The sequence below is a fragment of the Zea mays genome, chromosome 4, assembly GCF_902167145.1.
Source record: "Zea mays cultivar B73 chromosome 4, Zm-B73-REFERENCE-NAM-5.0, whole genome shotgun sequence".
NCBI lineage: Eukaryota > Viridiplantae > Streptophyta > Magnoliopsida > Poales > Poaceae > Zea > Zea mays.
Window position 1 is genome coordinate 171056689 of NC_050099.1, and position 23598 is coordinate 171080286.

The following is a 23598-nucleotide window of genomic DNA, read 5'->3' on the forward strand; positions in this document are numbered from 1 at the left end:
TCGTAGAGGTAGAGCTTATGCGCGGACAGACTGACAGACTTGGGCAATCCATCGAGCAAGGACCGTCGTCACAAGAAAGTTGGGCTCCTGCCTGGTCCTAGATGGCTGGATGCAGAAAAGTTGGTTGGCTTCTAGTACGCACCGCAGATGATAAGAAGATGCGCAACAGTTCTCGAGCAACCATCCAAGGAACTGATCGTCCACTTCGACCAGCCGTGGCAGGTCCTCAACTTGATAAGTGCTCCACCAGGTCCGCCCGCTGTTCCAAAACTGTGGGCGCACACAGATTAAGGTCGGGTCCTTTTACACGCCAGCATCACAAATGGTTTTCGAAAGGTAGCAGGGAATGGTCCAAAGAAAAGAGTGACAATTCGATTTGTATTGTATATATATATAAATATATGCAGCCACATCGTCTCCTGTTGGTTGTCTTTTCCGGGAGAGGGAGAAAGATGGATCACACACAGGGGCACAGAAGAAAGTAGAGCTGTATGTAAAAAACTGATAGGAGGACCAAAGATAAGGGGAAACTGTAGCGATCATAAGCGCAAACAAGAAAGAAAAAAGTAGCAGTCAAAAAGCTGCATCTAGAATCATACGACGGAGCATCAAGTCAAGATTACATGGTATATTTTTGTGGCTTAAGCTGCGTGGTGACTTCCAAGAAAGTACAGCGAGCGTTGTCGATGATGACTTTGGAGCAAGCAAATTAAAGAGCAGTTCGGATCCGAGAGTTGCTCTTCTTAATTCTTCTATGCACCTAGTCCCTTCATCACTGGCACTGTATGGTTTTCTGTAGAATTATTATGGGCGCTAGCTGCCAAACAGTCATTTAAATGGCAATCGGCCAAGTTCTAATGAAAGAAACTGAGGCCGTGTATCACGCTTAATTACAGTGGAAACGGAACATTGAAACTCCCAACTCAAAGCTCACTTACTTGAACTGGCGAAAATGCTAAGCTTGATGTCAACCCCAATCTTCACACACTACTCTCAGAACTGTTCTCTTTGAAACTGATGTAAGTATACCAAAACAGATTAATGACGAGGTACGTATTGTAAAAAAGGGACTGTTAAGATTACAAGTGCAGACAAATAAGCTTTTTCTTGAAGAATGTATAAGTTCAGGGCAGCAGCATGCATAATAAAGCAGTGTCTATTGGGAATGGTATCCGGTGCAATGGCATATATGCTGCCAGGTAAACAATTTCGACTCCCCAAGGTTTAACTCCAACTACAGGGATACAGGGTCGAGAAAAGACCCCCAAAAGCTGTAGATAGTTACACAGCAAGGGGCATTTCTTTTATGCAACTAAGATTTGAATACTAATAGATAGCCAGAAGACCTACATGTTAGTATACACTAACAGTTGAATCCAAAATTTTAAACTGATGGAAGAAGATAATCAATTCATTTATATACTTTAACACTGTCACTCACGTCCATCTAGAAAGAAAGGCGCAAACACAACTAGAGAGAAAGGGACGCACAAACGTGGAAATAAATGAATGGAGGCACAAATAAAGCCTCTATCAGAATTCGAACTTAAGACCTGTAGCTTTCATACCATGTTAGATTGGACACACTAACATCTTCAACCCAAAAGCTTAATCAGATAGGAGAAGGTAACAAATCCACTTATACACTTCAACACCCTAATCATGTGCAGCCAAAGAGAAAGGTGCAAACATAGAAATAAATGGGTGGAGGCACAAATAAAGTCTCTGTCATGATTCGAACTCGAGCCCTCTGACTTTGATAACTTATTAGAGTGGACACACTAACCAGTTCAACCGAAAAGTTTAAAGGCTCTTTGATTGAACTGGTTAGTACGTCCACTCTAACACTACCATCAGTCCATCACACTGTTGACGTGTTTGCTTTTTTGTTATAGTTATGGATATAAAGGGGGTGCAACTCTCTTGTGGGTGCATAAGAATAGGATATGAGAGATGCTTATATGGTGAAATTTTGATTATTATAACTGAATTTTGGATTTGAAGGGATGTATGTGCATCCACCGCTAACCAAGTAGCTTCGCCCCTAGAATCAGAAGACCTACATGTTAGTATGCACTAACCAGTTAAACCCAAAAATTTAAACTGACGGAAGAAAATACTCAATTCACTTATATATTTCAACACCGTCACTCACGTATAAATCGCTTACATTTTAGCAATTTTAGTAGAAAGTTTGCTTTGACCAGCTGACACACGTAGCTTCCCGCTTCCAGCCTGCCCAAGCAAGCCGTAACCTTTCCCTAAGCCATCACCTAGTAATAGAAATACTAAAGGGTATTAAAAGGAGAAAAGAATTCCAGTTCCCGACAGGGTGAAACTAAACAATGCCATTCTAGTGTTCATGTTTTGAGTAACTTACCCAATGTGCTCTCCTCTGGCATGCTAAACTTCATCCGATTCACAAGCTTCATCGTGTTGGTCTGTGCATATCTTCACAATTGAGTTCCCAAATACAAAAAGGTAAGAGGAAATTGAAGGGTCACTCAGAGTGATATAACAAAGTAAGTTGCAAAATGCAACTAAGACAAACAGCCAAACAGGTAATGCAACCAGGGAACTCGAGTAATATAACAAATTGCAAAATGCAAATGAGACATGTGAATGGGCATTATATAGCAATCTTTTACATGAAGTACAATAGTTTTAATCAATTTGGACATGAGAAAGTTTCAAATAAATTATCTTTCCTTCATTTTCCGGAGCCAACAACCCCTCGTTTCTTTTTAGGCATAAAGTCTGGAATTGGAATTGGCTTTGGAAGCCTTGCAGGTGGTAGTTGTTGCCAGTTTTCAATCTTCTTACTAATTTCTTCTAACAAGTTCTGCACAACCGTTCTAGTTGGATCATCTCTTAGGCTATAGCCAGCAGATCGTGCATATGAACATGTAAAACACTGTTTTGTACTGTAAAATGCACTGTTTATAGAGTGTAGGTTAAAATAAGAGATGAGAATGAGTAAACTGCTGAAGATAGCCTTATACAATCGATCCTTGTTGCTAGTGTTGACTTTGCAGCTATAAGTCTACTAGACTGAAATCTTAAAGATGGAGGTGTGCTTTCAAATAATACTTCAGTTTGTTCTAGATAACCAATACGAGACTGCACTGACGCAGTAGAGAATCCAGACAGATTTGTCTTTTTTGCACCGAGAAGCAGCAGTGCAGCACATTACAAGCGGGCATTTTGGCCAGTGCTCCCAAACCACCAACACGGCAGCACGACTCGGTTTCGAGGCAACAGCACTGCCAACAATGGCGGCAAGGTTTCGTGCAACGTATCCCATTCTGCCCTTCAAAAATTCAAGTATCATCTTCTTTGTCGGCATCAAGGTTAAGAGCTCTGTCGGATGCTTCAATAGTATTTACTAAATTATCTTCAGAAAGAGGCTCCCCACCAGTTGTCGTTTCTGCCATTGTGATCATGTCTGCAGAAGGTAAATAACTTTCAAATCAAGTGTTAAGTCCATGTCATTTCCAATCTTCCAGACAACACGGGCATAATCAATCGGATAGTGAACACAGGATTCTAGTAGAGGGTCCTTTAGCTTGAACTTGTCACGTATGAAATTGTGGATTATAGTAATCTCATTGTCAATATCTACTGATGAAGCATTGCAATCAACAACAAGCTGGTATCTTGATCTTGCAGAATGGCCCCTTGATTGGAGTCACCTTTCAAGTGCATCTTCAAGTTTATGTGAACAACAAGTAAAAACGGTTTTAACAAATGGCTTACGGAATGAAGAAAGCTAGGGCTCACATCAGTAATAAAATGATTTAACAAAGCAGAATAGACTATCCAGTGTTGTCAATTAAATTACATATCGATAGGATCAACACTTGAGCACAAAAGATAAATACATAAAGACGATTCTCTGAAATACAACAACAAAAAAAGAGATAATTTTATACTTCACTTACATTATAATATACACCCATTAACATTTGATGAAGAACTATTTACATCATGGAAAGTCCATTCAACAAGGAAGATAAAATATGTGAACAGAACTGATAGTACAAGAGACTCAGTTAAAAATCGTATTATGTCATTTAGTATCCATTCATTCACCTTCACAAGAAGCTTTAATTTTATAATTATTCAGCTTATGCATTGGTGGGTAACAATGGGCAGCCCCATTTAAAAGCTCAGTGCGCCTTCAACCATATATACTAGTTTAATTACAGTTGACCAGATATGTAACAAGGGGGGAAACATGGGTTTCCAAGAAATAGCTGGTTTACCTTCATTATGTCTTTATACCATTGTGCCTTCTGATGTTTTTAGACACTATCAAGATCAAGAGATTTCAGGTCAGGGACACTATCATTAGCATCATCTTCCAAGTTTTCTGTCTCTGCGTTTTCATCTCCCTGAAATCAGCGCAACATGTCAGTAATCAGCTAGCAAAATGTGCCGCAGTGTAAGAATCCTTCACCAAGATAGAAATGAACTCACAGGATAGTCTTCTCTGTCCTATACTCCAATAGCTCATCAAGATCCGCCACGAAAGAATCGGTAACACTAGCCTGAAGAAGAAGCCATTAGTTGGCAGCTTGTAATTTTGTCAGTCATGTTACTAGATAGAAGAAGAAAAAAATGTAAGAGTATCACCAAATACTGGATGTGGATGCAAGAGATTAACTAGGCAATCATATCAGAGTGCCAAAGTAAGTTATTAAACTGGATGCGTAAAGTAGATATCACTTGAACCAAGCATACCGCACACAACGTGTGATAGTGAACAATGTGACATCAATCCAGATTTGAGACGAATGGTTTAGCCCCCCCCCCCCCCCCCCAAGTTCAGCAAAGCACATTCAGATAACAGAAGAAACATGGCGGCTAGGTCCAGAAACAGCTTCCAACGGGCAACGTACCCATAGAGAGATCACATAATCCGGAAGCGTAGCCTAGCAGAAAGTAACCACGGCATGTGCGCACGTGCGATCGAACCGGTCCAGAGTCTAGACGAGGTAGAATCAAGTTACCATGACTGGAGTCGCGGTGCAGCGCGCGTCCACTCGACGAGCGGGCGGGCGGAGGCGAGCGCGACGGTGCTGCGAGAGCGGCGGATCACCGCAGCTAGGGGCCTACGGCGCCCCGCGCCCGTCCGCGTGTACGGTTAATAAAAAAAGAGAGAGCGAGTCTTCACCGGGTCCGAACTGTCGAGTTCGGAATACGGCTGGGCCCGAAGCCCGAACGAGTAATAAAGGCGCCGAGGAGCGGAAGGCCCATTGCACACTAATGGGCTAAGGTCTCTCTACGTGGGCCGCCGGTCACTGCCGTACGACCCATGTAAGAAAGATAAAAAAAATCTGCGTCTCCGTCAGCGGTGCTTTGTGGTTGGCGGTCTCGTACTCTCGTTCCCGCTCGCATGGATGGCCCGCGGCCGGAGAGGGTGTCGGCGCTGGAGAGGATAATCCTTTAGACCTGTTCGTTTTAATTTCAATTCATATAGGTCACAGAGAGAATTGAATGAATTTAAATTTCTAGCAACATAAAATTCTTTCTATTTTTATTTTCAATACCATCTAACCCAAACGAGATATTAGTTTTAGCCGAGACCACCAAACAGCACACCAACCAGCAGTTTCGCTAGCCACACGTAAACAGCCCCAGCTATATTCGAGCCGATGGGGGGGGGGGGGGGGGGGGGGGGGGGGGGGGTACAGGTAGGCCGGATACTCTTCACACACGACGGGTTGATATCGGTTTGTCAACAGAATCCACGCATGCAGATTGTAAATGAAGCGAAGCTGACGGGACGGTATATATGCATTGTATAGGTTAATAATAAAAAATCATGCGTAGGACACGCTGCAGCAAAGCATGACGTGTGGTTTAGTAAAAAAAATCAAACTGGAGAGTGGAGATCTCAATCAACATTCGTAGTCGTAGCTATAGCTTACCGGAGTGTCCGGCTGTTGGTCAGTCAGCAGCCACCCACATGAAGCACACAACATGTCTGCCCGAGCACACAGGTCACACACCTAATAATATGGGAGCCTGCCGGGGAAGACGAGGACGATCGAGAATTCGAGAGGATGGTTTCTCGTCCAGCGCCGCCGGGCCCGTACCGTACGCTGAATTATTAAGACATTGGTCGTCTGTGACGGATTGTATCTGGAATTATTATACATAATCAAAGTTTATATAAATTAGAGAAACAATTCGGTTAAAAATCGTTCCGACCCACTAATCCGACAGAAACGAACATAGGCCTAAGCCGAAAAAAAAACAATCTCCAGACTCCAGTTGAGCTCAACGCCCGCTTCCCGCAATTAATCCGCATCGATCTCGGGCACGGCCATCGGGTCCCGGCCGGCCGCGACAGCGACAGAGCGACGTCGCCATGCGCCCGGCCGCGTAGCGCGCGGATGTGACGGGAGCCCAGCTCTTGCGCACGTCGGAGGCTGCGGCGAGCTGCCCGGCTCCCGGGACATTAGAGCATCGTTCTCGTACGTAGACGTCCGGGGCAACCGTCATAGTAACCGTCGATCGAGGGTCCGAAAGCAACGCACGTCTCCGCATCCCCATTGTTTCATTTTCGACCAAACGACACGCGTGCTAGGTAGACGATCGAGCGATGGCGATGGCATCTTCTAGAAATAAACGGGAGGTTAAAAGCATATGAAAGGAGGCGAGGCTGCGGTGGTGTTACAGAACTGGGAGCACGGAGTACGTAAATTTAGAGAGAGAAAAAATCTTCGATTGTTTGCTCACCAACTACGTACGTACGTGGCATTTTACCCGCGATTACGTGTAAATTGTGAGAAATGGTGTAGACGTGGACACAGCAGGACACTGATGCCTTAGCTCTCTGGGGCCGAATTAATCTATTGATCTAAAAACTTGTCAAAACTTTAATTAATTGCCTCCTCCCAACCCAGCTATGTGGCAGTGGCACCACATCTCTAGCTTATATATTAGCAGTAGCAGGCACACAATATGCATGACACATACTACATCTCCATTTCCGTCTGTTGTGATTTCAAACGATTTTAATCATGCATATACGTACATATCCGGCTCTATCGGCGTCTGGGAACAGGTGGCCTGTGCTTGTTCTTCGTTCGGTTTCCCCCCTGTGCCTTGTCTGCCGACCGCTATCTACTTCTTCTATTTTTTTTTTTAAAAAAAAGGTACGTAGTATACAAGAATGGTGAGCATTGCCGCGTTGTTGGTCAAGCTCCTACACGGATTTGAAGCAGCTAGCACCCACACACACACAAACACAATGACACACTACGCAATCAAAACAAAAATATATCTTCGGTTTCAGTTTGTCAGAGCCCGCGCGTGAGATTTTCTGTCGTCCTCCGAGTGCGCAGACGAAGACCAGAGGTTTTCAACCCCGCCGACGGTCCAGATTTTAAATTAGCCGGGCAGCGTTGACCTAGCTACAAGTAATATCAACAGGGAAAGGTAGGAGATAGCATCATCCGATAGCAACAGAGCAAGGACAAAACTTCTCCGTGTGTACTCTTTCTCTCTTTGTTTTCCCCCCTACCGTTGTGCAAGTACAGGTCCTTTTCAGGGTCAAACCGCTGTGTGGATATAGACGACGCCCGGCGCGCGTCATCGATCACCCGCTCCGATCCGCTCGTAGCTATAGCTTTCGTCCAAACTGCAAGTACAGGTCCGTCCGTGCATATCTCTTTCCTTTCGTCCACATTTCGTGTCGTCCGTCGGCAAGCTATCAAAGCGAGTGTAAAGTGGACTTATTTTTTCAACGAAAGGAAACACCTTTCCTCCGCCATATATAATTAAGATATTTCTGCAGGGGGAGAATTAATTACGTGAGGCGACTATAATCCATGTGTTTTTGTTACGTTCTTTACTCACTGAAAACTGTACGTACGTGCACAATCGCATAGTTATCGAATTAATTAATTGTTGAATGTTCATCGTAGCCGTGACATAGATTTCATGCATGCTTGTTCAGCGCTCGATCTGTGATTGATTCGGAGGTATATATGTTCTCCATAACCATGTACGTGTGCATGTACCGAGAATATTTGTTTTTTTATGAAACTTTCTTAGTTACATTTTTATACACAAACAATTAAAGAGTTTTTTTTATCTTTTCTTTACAACATCTAAATAAAATTACTTACGTTGTATCCTGGCATATAGATTTTTTTTTTTAGTTTACGGAGGTGGGTGCTGATATTTTTTTTTTGGCCTGCTATTTAAATCCATGCGTATTATTAGTTAAAAAAAAATAAAGCACTTGCATAACGGTACGGTGTTCGACACTGACATAAAGAGACAATAGCGTTCAGGTTGCCTTGTGTCACAGACATATACGTATCTTTTTTTTTGGTTGTTGTCGTTGTAAAGGAAATGAACTGTGACCTATTTAATTAATAGTTTTTTTGTGTTTGATGAACAACGTAACTATTTAGACTAATAATATTCACTACAGGAAAACGACCAGTTTCCGACGGCCTACACTGTTTCCGACGGTTCCTAGGGTACCGTCGGAAATAGTCTTATTTCCGACGGCCTACGGCCAGCCGTCGGAAATACGTCTATTTCCGACGGCCCACCACCTTGGCCGTCGGAAATAAAGAGAGTCCCTAACGTCCGTTACCCCGCGCACGCACGCACACAACGCACACACGCACCCACGTCCGCGCCGCACGCACAGCGCGCCGCCGCAGCCGCACAGCGCGCCGCCGCCGCCGGGGGGCTCGCCAGAGCCGCCGCCGGTCAGGGGGCTCGCCAGAGACGCCGCCCGCGCCCTTGGACAGCGCCGCCCGTGGCCGCCGCCGCCCGGGGGGCTCGCGCGCCAGAGCCGACGCCGCCGCCCGTGGCCAGCGCCGCGGTGGACGCCGCCGCCTCCCCGCCCCTGGCCAGCGCCGCCCGTGGCCGCCGGGACCTCCCCGCCGTCGTCCACAGCCTCCGCGGCCGTTGCCCGAGGCCGCAGCGGCCCGCCGCCGCGTTACCCGAGGACGCAGCCGTCCCCGAGCCCGAGGCCGTCGTCGAGTCTTGTCACGTGAGCGCGCGCACGTGGCCGTTCGCACGGGGCCGAACGCGGCCGCACGTGAGCGCGCGCACGCAGCTTCACACCGGTCGCCAGCCGTCACTCATGTGGGCAATTCAGGTAATTTTGAACTTTATTAATGTCATGTTGTAGTATAATGTGATGCTGTAGTATAATTTGATGTGATGTTGTAGTATAATGTGATGCTGTAGTATAATTTGATGTGATGTTGTAGTATAATGCGATACTATACTAAAATAGGTTTAAACTTATGCGTCACCCGTTTCGGTCCAACACATTGCTTAATAAAGTAGTGTGTTGTACCGAAATTGTCCCTTTTTGGACAGCCTTAGAGTGAACGACATATCAAATATGATTTATGATTAGTCAATGAGTTTGAGTGAGATTTCGACAGCATAACCCTCTTGTTCTCCGTTGCACCATTACGGGCGTGCAATGGAGAACAACGGGGTTATGCTGCCGAAATTTCGTTCAAACTCATTGACTTATCATAAATCTGTGATATGTCGTTCACCCTTAGGTGGGTTTAGGACCTATCCTTTCCTATAATTGTAGGACCACTGGCTGATAATATATCTAGAAATTAATGAACTTGTCTTGATCTTTAATTAGTCGAACGATGGGTGATAGTCGTCGCTGGATGTATGAAGGCTGGCGAAAAAATGATCCTTCGCTTGAGTGGATACAGAAAACCGAAGATTTTATCAATCGTGTTTTTTCTTCGTCAAGAAATGGTCGAGTGTGGTGCCCATGCAGTGTTTGCAAAAATTATCAACGTCAAACCAAGAAAGAGATGTCTGGTCATCTTTGCAAAAATGGCTACGTGCCAAATTATGAAGTTTGGGTGCATCATGGTGAGGAGCTTCCCCGTGGATATGCTCCAGAAGGTCAAGACGATTTTGACCCGGATTTAGACCGAATGGAGGAGATGGTTCAGGATTTAAGAGAGGATCCCGATTTAGTGTTTCCAGATAATCCTGAGGATCCTCAACCGCCGGAAGTTAAAAAATTCTTTGAACTTCTCAAAGCAGCAGAAGAGCCGTTGCACGAACACACGAGAGTAACCATTCTTGCTTTTGTGACGCGACTTATGGCTATCAAGTCTAAGTTCGCATTCTCCATCAACTGCTTAAATGAACTTTTGAATTTGATCAGCGACGTATTACCACCAGATCACAAAATGCCCAAAGACGTGTATCAGTCAAGAAAGTTACTCTCTGGCTTAGGTATGGAGTATCAAAAAATTGATGTTTGTCCAGATAACTGTATGCTTTTCTGGAAGGAAAATGAAAAATTAGACAAATGTTTGAGATGCAGCAAATCAAGGTTCGTTGAGGTCGTAAATGAAGATGGAGATAAATTGACAACAGAAGTAGCAAAGAAGCAACTTCGTTACATGCCTCTCACGCCTCGTGTAAAACGGTTGTTTCTCTCAAAAAACACCGCTAAGCAGATGAGATGGCACAAAGAACGTGACCGCGAGAACCCTCAAGTTATGATGCACCCATCTGATAGTGATGCGTGGAAGGCGCTTGATGATTTTGATTCGGATTTTGCTAGTGAAGCTAGAAATATTCGAATCGGGTTGGCGACGGACGGGTTCTCACCTTTCAATATGACCGCATCGCCGTATTCTTGTTGGCCTGTATTTGCAGTTCCATACAATCTTCCACCTCACCTTTGCATGAAATACGATTACATGTTTCTGTGTCTAATCATTCCTGGACCAGAACACCCTGGAAAACATCTCAATGTAATGTTGGAACCTTTAGTCGATGAGTTGAAAAAATTGTGGGAAGGAGTCGAAGCTTACGATTGCTACAAGAAAGAGAGATTCAATCTTCGAGTTGCGTACTTGTGGTCGATTCATGATTTCATGGCCTACGGTATTTTTGCTGGATGGAGTTGTCATGGAAAGTTGACATGTCCAATATGTGGTAAGGATACAGATTGTTTTCGTCTTGAGTTTGGTGGGAAGATCTGTTACTTTGATTGCCACAGATGTTTCTTGCCTCTCGATCACCCGTTCAGATTTGAGGCAAATCAATTTCGAAAAGACACCATTGTTACCAAAGGCCCACCGAAGCGTTTGAGTGGCGCAGAGATTCATGCTGCGCTCGATAATTTGAAACCAGACGGTACTTGTTACCTGGGATTTGGAATAGAACATAATTGGACACATAAATGTTCTTTGTGGGAACTCCCTTATACGGAGGCCTTGATTCTGATGCACAACATTGATGTCATGCACCAAGAGCGGAATGTTGCTGAAAGCATTATTAGTACATGTATGGATTTTCCCGATAAAACCAAAGATAATATAAAGGCCAGAAAAGATTTACAGAAAATTTGTAACCGACCAAGCCTAGTCTTGCTTCAGAGTGGTGCTAAGCCACGTGCGTCATTTTGTCTAAAATCTAAGCAAAAGAAAGAGGTGATGGTGTGGTTGAAAAACTTAAAATTTCCAGATGGGTATGCCGCGGGATTCAGAAGGTCCGTGAATTTGAGGACAGGAAAAATGAATGGATTGAAGAGTCATGATTATCACATTATTATGGAAAGATTACTTCCTGTAATGTTTCGGGGTTACTTGAATAATGATGTGTGGACGGCGTTAGCTGAGTTAAGCTACTTCTATAGACAACTTTGTGCTAAAGAAATTAAAAAAGATGTGATGGAGAAATTAGAGAAGGAGATTCCGGTCCTTATTTGCAAATTGGAAAAAATATTTCCCCCTGGATTCTTCAATCCGATGCAACATCTACTTGTACACCTTCCATATGAAGCTAAGATTGGGGGTCCTGTGCAGTATAGATGGATGTATCACATAGAAAGGGTACTTAAGAAGCTTAGTGCAATGGTTGGCAACAAGGGAAGAGTTGAAGGGTGTATTGCTGAAGAATTTAAATATAAAGAGATATCAGCCTTCACGAGTGTATACTTTGCAGAAGAACACAATGTAAATGCACCTACATTAAGGTATAATGTTGATCAAGCTGGTCCATGCAGTAAACTCAAAATTTTGTCATTCGAGGGAAAGACAGTTGGAGCATCAACTGAATATCACATTGGACGTGAAGAAAAGTTGGATGCATTACTCTACATGTATGAAAACATGGAAGAGATGACTCCATACTTCAAGTAAGCATAGATTTTCAAAATTGAAGAGCAACATGTGCTCATTACTCCTCGTAACTCTTTTATTTACTTTTTTTCAACAGAGAGTACGAACGACAGAATAAGGGTAAACTGTCGACGAGGTTGTATGAAATCATGCTTCGCGAAGGAAAAGAAGGCACTCCCAATTTCATTAATTGGTTTCGAGTTCATGTAAATATCACATCCGTTTTCTTATGTGTTCATATAGTTTATCTTTTTAATAGTTCCTCCTATTGATCTATATTCGTAACTGACAGTGCGAAAAAACTTCCAACGTTGACGAGGACTTACGTCAGATGTCACGTGCACTTGTCAAAGTCAGAAGCTATGGTCGTTATGATGTCAAGGGATATCGTTTTCGTTCAACCAAATTTGAATGTACTCGACCGTTAGCTGCGACAACAAATACTGGTGTGGTATGTTGGTCTTTTGATGAGCAAGGAAGGGAGATGAATTATTATGGAACTATCAAAGATATATTGGAATTCGACTTCGCTGGGGGAAAAATCTGAAAGTTATGTTCTTCAAATGTGATTGGATCGATCCTAAACATGGGATACGACAAAACCAATTTGGTATGGTAGAAGTCAAACACGAGCGTATAATGACTCGTGGTTGTAGTAAATTTGTTCTTGGTTTTCAAGTGGACCAAGTGTATTATATGTCATATCCCTGTATCGATCTTAAAGACTAGTGGGTAGTGTACAACGTAAATCCCCGTCAAAGATTATATTTAAAGGGTGATACAAGTTATCGACAAAATGAGGTGGAAGCTGATGTTGAAGAAATTTATCAAGAAATTGAAGTTCCACCCGTTTTTAATATAGAAACAACAATGGAGCCAGATTCAGTAGCGGGCGATCTTAATGATGTAATAGTTCCTCCAAAAAGGAAACGGAAGTCGAAGAAGAAAAAGACGCCCGAGAGAAAGTCGACGCGCTTGAGAAGACAACAAATTAATCCTGATTTCGAATATGATTAAGAAGTAAATATTTATTTTGATGAATTAAAATTTAATTTATTGTTATACTATGTTGTTATCTCTTTATTGTTATACTAATATAATTTTCAATATGCAGGATGGCGGCTCGAAAGTTGAAGAATTTTGTGAAGGGCATGACGAAGGGCTCTTCTTCTTCTTCAGGAAGAAGCAAAGCACAGGAGTGTCTGTTCCAGGGTACCGAGTCGCTCTCGAGCAACAGACGACAGGCTTTGATGGAACATCTTCCACCTGATATGCATGGACAGGTGTGATTACTCTAAATTATTATTTTATTTCAATATAGTAATGTTTATATGAATCTAATGATTAAAGTGTTTCATGTGCAGGATGTTAACGAGACTCGAGAGGAGGAGGCGAGGGGTGAGGATGCGGCCGATTACGATGCGGCCGATGCAGACTATGAGCAGGAAGATGATGCTGGAGGTGGAGGTGGAGATGGGTGGTCTTCCGGTGGTGGTCAGTTTGAGGGTGGATGGTCAGCAGGCGGATGGGACTCATGGCCTAGCAGTGATGCTGGAGCTTCTAGTGGTGGAGGGTCTTCTCGGGCACGGAAGTCGAGGAAAACACATTGGGTGCCTCCTCCTAAAGTTCCTGCTCGTGAGGAGGATAAGATTTTGATCGTACCGTGTGGCGACGAGTGAGTTGATTCTAATGTTAAATATTTGTTCATGCATTATATGAAATTTGTTAATGCTTCTTTTGTACAATGTGGTTGCAGGTCTTGGATTGATGCATCTTTTCAAGGTCAAGGACGTCGCACACAGGTGAATAAAGTTTTGGGAAGTATATGCAAATATCTCTGGCCTGGTGTAGTGATGGAGAAAGGCGTTGAGGTGCCTTGTATGTCTTGGGATCAGTACGGGCTCGCGTTCAATGCGGAACATAGGAATGCCCAAGGTGCTGTGTGGCATGAGTTCTGGGTATGTTCTCTAGCCCAACTTGAATTGATTCAACTATACAATGTGCTAAAAATCTTGTTTCTTGTTTTTTTCAGAAACGTTACAAGTTGCCTGAAGATGGAAGTATGAACGATCGTGCACGGATCGTTTTTAACAAGAGCGCGACTACCTTGGTTAGGGATCAGATGTATTATGCTCGGATCCAGGTCACTTCTGATTACATATTAAGGCAGGAAGGACGTCGGCCACGTTCCAAAAGTGAGGCATCAAACAAATACTTAACCGAAGAAGAATATCTTGAGGTAAATTGTTTTTATCCTAATTCATGTCCAAGTGTTAGTACTAACAATACATTGGATCGAAATAAAGTTTTCAGACTCGGTGCCATGGATGGCATCAAATGAGGCTGGTTGGCGGGCTGTATGCAAATATTGGGCAACAGATGGATTTAAAGGTGTTTCAATGAGAAACAGCTCAAATCGTGGGCATGATGTTCACCATAGATATGGTGGTGATGGCCACGTTCGTTTGGCAAAGCGCATGGTAAGTGTAATTTATGGTCGTGCATATCATGAATCTTCTATGTGTTTATGTTATTTTCTCTTGCTTGTAGGAAGCTAGTTCTGGTGTTACGCCGAGTGATGTTCAGGTTTACCTTAGAGGTCACAGGGGGTCGGATCCTACAAATCCAGAACAGTTGTGTTCTCAGTCAGCTGCTGAGCGTGTGGTGAGACTTTCGCAACTAGTTACAATGCACTTCTATTCTAAGAGTCGAGAAAAATATAACTGCATTATTTATTATTTGTCAGGCCTCATATGGTGCTTCCATGATGTCGGAGCATGGGCAAGACTATGATTGGATGAATCAGCCTATCGATCCTCAGGTTGTGTATGCTAGTGGAGGCGGAAAACCTCATGGACGGTGAGTTTGCTATTATTAATTCGTCGATTTGATCTTTTCTAACATGATGTGTTGCGTGTTTAACTTCTTTCTATTTTTTTCTAGTTACCCCATGTTTGGTAGTGTTATCGACTCGACTCAGGTGAGGCCTGAAAGGTCTCGTCCATCGAGGTCGTCTAGCCGTGGTCCTCGCTCTAGTACCCAAGGAAACGCCGAGCTGATCCGGATGCAGGAAGCTTTGAGGCGGCAGGAGGAGTATAACAAGCAACAACAAGAGTACTGGGCTGCTCAATTTGCACGACAGCAGGAGATGATGCAGGTAATTAGATCCTCGTGAGCCTCTACTATAATTGGAGCACATATTTTCTAATATATCCTCGTAACATAGCTTTCAATTTCTTTCAGCAAATAGCACTAGGGCAACGTCCAGATTTTTCAGCGATGACTATGCCACCTCCTCCACCTATCCCGCAGTTTGTACCGACTCCACAATTTAGTTGGCCCACACCTGCACCTCAGGTTATATTACTTGACTTTTTCTTTTGACGTTGCATAACAAGAATTTAACTACTAACACATTTTTTTGAATGTTGTAGGTCCCTCCAGGAAACTTGCTAACTCCGGGAAATGAGGACTCTGAAGATGCGGTCGCTTCTTTTGTGGACGGTCTTCTAAACAGTGGAGGAGCTAGCGGATCAAATCAACCACATCCATTTGATCAACCTCCTCCATTTGAGTAGCCTGTCTGCTTGTGTTTTTCTCGTACTATGGACTTGTGAACTTGTGGTATTGGGAACTTGTGTTATTGTGAACTTCTGAACATGTGAACTTGTGAACATTGTGAATTTGTGCTTTAACTTGTGAACTTGTGCTTTAACTTGTGAACTTGTGTTATTGTGTGTTTCATGTGGTATTGTATGTGATTCTGGATGAAAACTGGATATTGTGTGCAGATTGAATTTGTGTGATTGTTTGTAAAACAAAAAGCAAACAAATTCTGTTTCTCTGTTTTTTAATTACTTCCGACGGCCGCTTATTTCCGACGGGGCCGTCGGAACTAAGCTGTGACGGCGTCAGGCGCCGGCGGCCGGCCGTCTGCGGGGCCCACCTCGCTTTATTTCCGACGGCGCCACCCTGGCCGTCGGAAATAGGTTTACTTCCGACGGCGCCGTCGGAAACGCTGATACTTCCGACTGGGTATCCCCTACGGCGTTACTTCCGACGGGACCCGTCTTAAGCCGTCGGAAGTAACTACTTCCGACGGTTCAGGACTTATTTCCGACGGTTTAGGCCGTCGGAAACTGGTCGTTTTCCTGTAGTGATTATTTGTAAGTGTTTCTGATATAGTTCAAATGATGCATCGCAGATTTGAACGAAGACAATATGATGATCAAGAAGATCAACACATTAAAATAAGACATTAGAAAACTCCTTGAAAACCTTCAAACATCATGCAAGAGTGTAGGAGAGGCAAGCTCAATTCACCTTGCTCTAGACCTACCATGACTAGATGCATGGGAGGGAAGATACTTGCTGAGGCTTTTGCAAAAACCTGCTTAGCTTCACCATTCCATTTGAAGGGACTAGAGCCGTGGAGGAGCTTGAATAATGGGAGGCTCTGCTCTCCAATCTTGGAGATGAAGCAGTTGAGAGCCTTCGCGTGCACTTGGTGAGGTATTGGAGCTACTAGACGTGAGTTGGCGGCACATGAGCTCAATGACTTGAACTTTGTCTGGGTTGGTCTCGATGCCCTGATGGATGGGACACCAGAGAAACCGATGAGATTGCATGAAGATACCCTAAAGACAAACTTAGTTGTTTAAAAGGCATGTTAAATATTTTTATGTTAATTTTTTCTAGTTACTTCAACTATGAATTCCTAGTGTCGAGAGAGTTGTCAATAATAGATGTCCTTTTTTATCTCTCCTGTCTAGGTTTAACGAAAATCATATAAATCTTAGAGTTTGTTTGGAGTGGATTCACACATGCTTCGTGTGTAGATCCCGCGCCCGAGCAGATGGAGCCACACCAAACGAGATTTTCAACAAAGAGACTCCATTTTTGTGGTATACAAACGAAGTAATGTGAACACGCTTTATTCGAAGAACTTGGATTCGCGACGCCTAAGCCCACCGATACGAGGCTTTGGGCTGTTTGGTTCGTGGCTAAATGTGCCACACTTTGTCTAAGGTTAGTCGTTCGAATTGAAAAACTAACCTTAGCCAGAAAAGTTAGGCAAAGTGTAGCAAATTAGGCTTCAAACCAAACAGGCCAGTTTCATGTAGCGTTTGGCAAAGCTCCCTCAACTTCTTTCTCCGTTAGGATCACATCCGTGAGCTAAATGGTCAAAAACCGAGTTGCTCAAGGGTGGGAGCGAAATAAATCTAGTCTTTGTTTTATATTAGAGATTGTGAGCTAAAAAAACTGCCTCGTTGCTCCCAACCTGCTCCTCACTCTCTAACCCCCATATGAATCACTTCACATATTATTTGTCAAAAAAAAATTCGTCAGATAGATTTAATTTTGTTAGAGAATCATTTGAAATCACTTTATTGAAGAATTAGCTCTCGAAGCTAGAGAATCATGGAGCGGAGCTCTGCCAAACAATTTAATGTGCATAGTTTTTTTACTGTCTAAAATCGTAAAGAACCTACTAGATCCGTTAAAAAACATATGACACTGTTGATTTTTTTTTCAAAAAACTTTGACCACTCATCTTATTCAATTTATTGAAAAATGTAAATTTTTAAGTCAAGCACAAACTACCTTAAGTGATAAAACAAATCATAGAAAATAGTAACTCATTATTTTTTTTGAATAAGACAAGTGGTCAAAAAAAATTAAAAAGTAAACGATGTCATATATTTATGAGTAAAGGGATTACATTTTAGTTTGTTTGCCTAACCAGTTAAGTCACACTCAATGGGAAATACTATTTAGATCCTTTAGATAAGAAGCTAGACCATACGCGTTAAGAGATGCTACTGGATAACAAGCTAGACCATGCGCGCTATAAAAGATGTATCGACAGTTTTTTTTTCCTTCTCTTAATAGTTCACTACTCACTTGTATCGCTACTCCTACTTTATTCATGAAACTAGCATTGTCTACCTAACTACTGTTACTTACTCCACCCCCCCCCCCCCCCCCCCCCCCCCCTCCCCCTCTCTTACGTAAATAGTTCACTGGTCACTTGTATCGCTACTCCTACTTTATTCACGAAACAAGCATTGTCTACCTAACTCTCAATCAAGTTGCACTATCTGCTCACTTGCATTTATTCAGTGATGATGATGAAATCAAACTAGCATTGTCTTGTGCTGTTCGTTCAAAAAAGTTAGCGTTCATGTTTTGCCATCAGATGCCTATATATATATATATATATATATATATATATATATATATATATATATATATATATATATATATATATATATATATATATATATATATATATATATATATATATATATATATATATATTCCCCCAAGCTTCATCTGGACATCATGATGGATTCCTATCTAATCTGGTATAATTCACTGCTGGCAGCCATTTAAAAGCGCATCCAAAAAGGAGTGGAACAAGAAAAGGCACTTGATTAGGGCCAAAAAGGCACTAAAACCGGCAAAACGTAGAGACGGAGTACGTATCAAGCCTGATACAACAAGCAAGTAAGCAAACGGCTCCACGCGCCTCGTTCCGTCGAAAGCCACACGCAAGCTTCCAGTCCCCTCGCCGGCGCGCCACCTCCCGCGGATACAAGAACGGCCTACGTGCCTGCGTGCTTTGCTTCACTCCACTCCACTCTACTTCGTCCATACAGGGAAAACAAAGGCAGCGTGGTCTGGAATCCAAAACAGGGCGAGCGGCACGGCAGCGGAGGGGAGACCACGGTGGTTGGCTGGCTAGTTGCCCTCTCCGCCCGCCAGAGACCTCTCCTCTCCTGTCCCCACCCCCTTTGGCCTTTGCTCGTTCGTGGCGCTCCCGTACGCGTCCAGCGACGAGAGTTTACCGCTCCGGTTTCGCTTCGTACGGGCGGTTGATACTTGATAGCGGTTGATAAGAGGCGCGGCGGCGGGGCGAGAGAGCTTGGTTGCGCCGAGGTTGCGCGAAACTACTAGAAGGAGGGGGGACGAGGAGGAGTGCGGAGTGTGTCTTGCTTTGCTTTGCCTCGCCTGTCCGGGCTGGTTGGTTGGTCTCCCGCTCGCTACAGTCCAAGCCGACGCACAAATCTCGGTCTCGGACGCGCCGCCGCGGTAGGATTCCGGGTGCCTCGATTCCTTGTTTCTTTCCGAGGTATCCACGAGGTTCGCTGCCATGGAGCCAGCAGGCGTGGCGCATTGAGGCGCGCGTGCGGGGCCGTGGAGTGGAGGGGCATGGATCTGGAAGCCGCGGGCGGCGCGGAGGCGGCGCACGGGAAGGTTAGTCCGCGGGTGTGTGGATTGGTTCCTTGGATTTGGAGGAGCGCTTTCCTCTTCTGACTGCTCCTCCATTTTCCTGACTGCTTGCCGCGTCCATCCCTCTCCTGCAGCGGCGGGCGACGCTGCTGCTAGCGTACCAGAGCCTCGGGGTTGTGTACGGCGACGTGGCCACGTCGCCGCTCTACGTCTACAAGAGCGCCTTCGCGGGCGACGACATCCAGCACTCGGAGGGCAACGAGGAGATCTACGGCGTGCTCTCATTCGTCTTCTGGACGCTCACCCTCATCACCCTCCTCAAGTACGTGGTCATTGTCCTCCGTGCCGACGACGGCGGGGAGGGCGGCACCTTCGCGCTCTACTCCCTCATCTGCCGCCACGTCCGCGCCGGCCTCCTGCCCGGCGGCGGCACCAGAGATGAGCTCATGGAGGAAGAGAAGGCCACCGGGCGTCGTGGCGAGCGGCCCGTGTCCAGGGTCAGGGCGGTGCTTGAGAAGTACAGAGTGCTGCAGCGGCTGTTGCTGCTGTTCGCACTGCTCGGGACATGCATGGTCATCGGGGACGGCGTGCTCACCCCTGCAGTCTCTGGTTGGACTTGGACCCCTTGCCACAGTCTTGGTTTTGGATGGTTGGTCTCAATCGCATTATAGCATTATATTTGTTTCTGACGCGAGTGATGTCGCTCCGTTTGCAGTGTTTTCTGCGGTATCTGGGCTTGAGTTGTCGTTGGAAAAGGAACAGCACAAATGTAGGTTAAATCCTTTCTTTGATTGCCTGCGTCTATTGCTTTATAGCACATGGTAGAATGCATATGGGCCAATGTTTCATTTACTGTCGAATTGTCTTAGTTTTAGTCAGCTTTATGTATTATGCTCTATTATACCATGCTTATGAGATGCTTACTGCAACTTGTTTGTGTGCAGATATAGAACTTCCTGTGGCCTGTGCCATACTTATATGCTTGTTTGCGCTGCAACACTACGGCACACACAAAGTTGGGTTTCTTTTTGCACCAATCGTATGCATTTGGCTTCTCTGCATAAGTGCAATAGGCCTCTACAATATCATCCGTTGGGACCACCATGTTTATCGAGCCCTCTCGCCATATTACATGTATCAATTCCTCAGGAAGACTCAAACTGGTGGCTGGATGTCACTGGGTGGAATCCTTCTCTGTGTAACAGGTACAAATAAGCTAGGCTGCTGTTGCTTAACGTTTGACTGTGGCAATACCTGAATTCTACTGATGGAAGTCTGTCATTTTTTTTCTATTATTGTTAAAACTTTTAGGCTCTGAAGCTATGTATGCAGATCTTGGACATTTTTCGCAATCAGCAATACAGGTATAGACGAGACTGTTACAACTTACAACAGCAAGCCAACGACTATGAAAAGTGATTACTGTTATATTTATAGAATTTTATTGATTCCCAGTGTTCACCATTTTCTCGTAATAAAATCATATATAGTTTACCTCAGTTTCTTATTCTTTGTACAAGATACTCCAGATGTTTACACGACTCACATTAAAACTCTTATTTTCATTGTATTTGCATATCATCATCATAACTTAGACTTCTGCAAATGTAGAAAAATTGTAATGCACTAAGAACCGCTAGTATAATTTTCTAATTGCCATTAACATTTAAACTACTTTTTTTAATCCACATTGTTTCTTTCCTTAGGAATTTTGTGCTGAGTCAGTTCCTGACCCAGTAAAATCATTCCTGAAAGCATCTGCCTCTTGACTGAAATCTTTTAATTATAGGGCTGGGAGATTTAAATTTTCATGCAAACACTAATTACTGATTTCTTTGAAAGGTCAACCAAGTGCCTGTACTCGATGCATGTTTAAGTTGTCAGCATATCTGTAATTCTTTATATTTTATATTATACTCGCTATCCTTGACATCCCTGCATTGCATGAGATATTGACATTAGCGTCATCTCTGAATCTTGATTGTGCTAGCTACTCACCACACTTGAAAAAAGGAAAATATAAATGTTGAACTGTCATCAGATTCTGAACGTTTTTTTTTAAAAAAAATCCTGACAGATTGCATTCATATATGTGGTTTATCCTGCACTTGTATTGGCTTACATGGGACAAGCGGCTTTTATTTCACAACATCACAACTTCGAGAGCAGTTATCATATTGGATTTTATGTGTCAGTACCAGGTAGTTTCTTTATTTTCCCTTGTCTTTTTTTTTTCTTTATAAAATGGTATTATTAAAGTAATTTGTTATTATAGAATTCTATTAAAAAGACCTGCAATGTTTGAAGCACTGATGTATGCAACTTTGTTTGTAGAAACACTCAGATGGCCTGTTCTGGTGATTGCTATACTGGCAGCTGTAGTTGGGAGTCAGGCAATTATTACTGGAACCTTTTCAATCATCAAGCAGTGCTCTTCATTAAGTTGTTTCCCTGGAGTGAAGATTGTGCACACATCCTCGACAGTGCATGGTCAGATATACATACCAGAAATCAATTGGATGCTGATGATACTCTGCCTGGCTGTTACTATTGGCTTCAGAGACACAAAGCACTTGGCAAATGCACAAGGTAAAAAAAAACTCGGATTCATATAGCTGATCCCAGCTACTTGTAGTGCTTGTTCATGCATTGAAGTGAATCTCGTATATAATTGTTGTGGTTTTGCCTGTCTTTTCTTGGTACAGGGTTGGCAGTAATAACTGTCATGCTTGTTACCACTTGCTTAATGTCACTCGTTATTGTGCTTTGCTGGAACAAGAGTATCTTCCTTGCCCTTGGTTTCCTGCTTTTCTTTGGCGCGATCGAAGTAATCTACTTCTCAGCTTCCCTTGTCAAGTTTCATGAAGGTGCTTGGGTTCCTATTACTCTCTCCTTCATATTTATGGTGGTCATGTGTGTCTGGCACTATGGCACGATAAAGAAGTACGAGTTCGATGTGCAAAACAAGGTTTCAGTAAACTGGCTCTTAAACCTTGGTCCTTCGCTGGGCATTGTTCGTGTTCGAGGCATTGGGCTAATACATACAGAACTGATGTCTGGAATCCCAGCTATCTTCTCCCACTTCGTCACCAATCTGCCTGCGTTTCACCAGGTACCTTATCACTTCAGAGCTCATAAACATACTCAAGCAACAGTTTTTCTGAATGCACTTCCCAGATATCTGGATAAACAGCATCAGTGCATGGGGGGCAGTTTATGGATGGTAACTTTTAGAGTTCTCACAACTGTTTTCCATCAGGTACTGGTATTCCTCTGTGTCAAATCAGTTCCTGTGCCGCATGTGCAACCTGAGGAACGATTTCTGGTGGGTCGCATTGGTCCGAAAGAGTATAGGCTATACAGGGTCATTGTCAGATACGGTTATCGCGATGTCCAGAAAGATGACCTAGAGTTCGAGAAGGAGCTAGTCGGCAACATTGCAGAGTTCATCCGCAGCAGCGCGGAATACGACAAGAATGGCTTCGCCGAGGACACAGATAAGCCCTCCGGGAAGCTGTCCACCATCAGCACTGGAATTAACATGTGGGAAGAGGATGGAGAACCTGATGCATCCTCATCCCCTCGCAAGGAGACAGACCCACGCGACGCAGCACCCGAGCGAAAGAAAGCGAGGTTCATGATACCAAAGAGCGCCCAGGTGGACAGCGAGGTGCGGCGCGAGCTGCAGGAGCTCATGGACGCCAGGGAGGCGGGCATGTCCTTCATCCTGGGACGCTCGTACATGAAGGCGAAGAGCGGGTCGGGTTTCGTAAAGCGGGTCGTGATAAACTTGTTGTACGAGTTCTTGAGGAAGAACAGCCGTGGCCCTGCGTACGCCGCGAGCATACCCCATGCCTCCACTCTTGAGGTAGGAATGGTCTACCAGGTCTGACAAACAGTTAGCGGGGTGTGTAAAGGTAGAAGAAACTAGAAGAGATGAGACGACGCTTGTATATACACCCACTTGTTGCTGCCGATACCGTTAACATAATTACAGGATAACACAGAGTAGAGAGACATTTGAAAACAGCTGTGGATAGCCCAACCAGAAGCATGTGTTTAGTTTCGTGATATGTTTGCTGCTGCTGTTGACTTGCTGAGTCTCAGACAGTACTTGTGAGCTGTCATTGTCTGTGAGCTGTAATTGTCTGGGCGACTAGCAAAATAGCAGTTTTGACGTGCAGCGACCTCTGTAGTTCTGCTA

The 23598-nt window shown here is 44.0% G+C and overlaps 1 protein-coding gene and 1 pseudogene across 2 annotated transcripts; one reads left to right on the forward strand and one right to left on the reverse strand.

Moving 5' to 3' along the window:
* Window positions 1-605: 605 nt before the first annotated feature.
* LOC103654059 (U4/U6 small nuclear ribonucleoprotein Prp31 pseudogene) lies at window positions 606-5202 on the reverse strand (annotated as a pseudogene). The gene is made up of 7 exons (NR_160806.1): window positions 5013-5202; window positions 4480-4550; window positions 4266-4394; window positions 2381-3705; window positions 2171-2273; window positions 939-1014; window positions 606-781 (listed from the first exon to the last, which is right to left on the reverse strand). The product of NR_160806.1 is annotated as a U4/U6 small nuclear ribonucleoprotein Prp31 pseudogene (transcript).
* Window positions 5203-18643: 13441 nt separating this feature from the next.
* LOC103654060 (potassium transporter 25) lies at window positions 18644-23598 on the forward strand. The gene is made up of 9 exons (XM_008680869.4): window positions 18644-19418; window positions 19529-20003; window positions 20110-20163; window positions 20339-20599; window positions 20706-20758; window positions 21472-21595; window positions 21729-21983; window positions 22100-22506; window positions 22654-23598. Exons 1-9 carry the CDS (start codon window positions 19374-19376, stop codon window positions 23284-23286), a joined length of 2307 nt encoding a protein of 768 aa, XP_008679091.1. The 5' UTR covers window positions 18644-19373; the 3' UTR covers window positions 23287-23598.

What these genes read in the sequence shown, in the direction of transcription:
- LOC103654060 (XM_008680869.4), top strand. Translation starts at nt 19,374, where the DNA reads ATGGATCTGGAAGCCGCGGGCGGCGCGGAGGCGGCGCACGGGAAG. An exon ending in CGGAGGCGGCGCACGGGAAG is followed by an intron (nt 19,419 to 19,528) that starts GTTAGTCCGCGG and finishes CCTCTCCTGCAG; the next exon opens with CGGCGGGCGACGCTGCTGCT. An exon ending in GGAAAAGGAACAGCACAAAT is followed by an intron (nt 20,164 to 20,338) that starts GTAGGTTAAATC and finishes GTTTGTGTGCAG; the next exon opens with ATATAGAACTTCCTGTGGCC.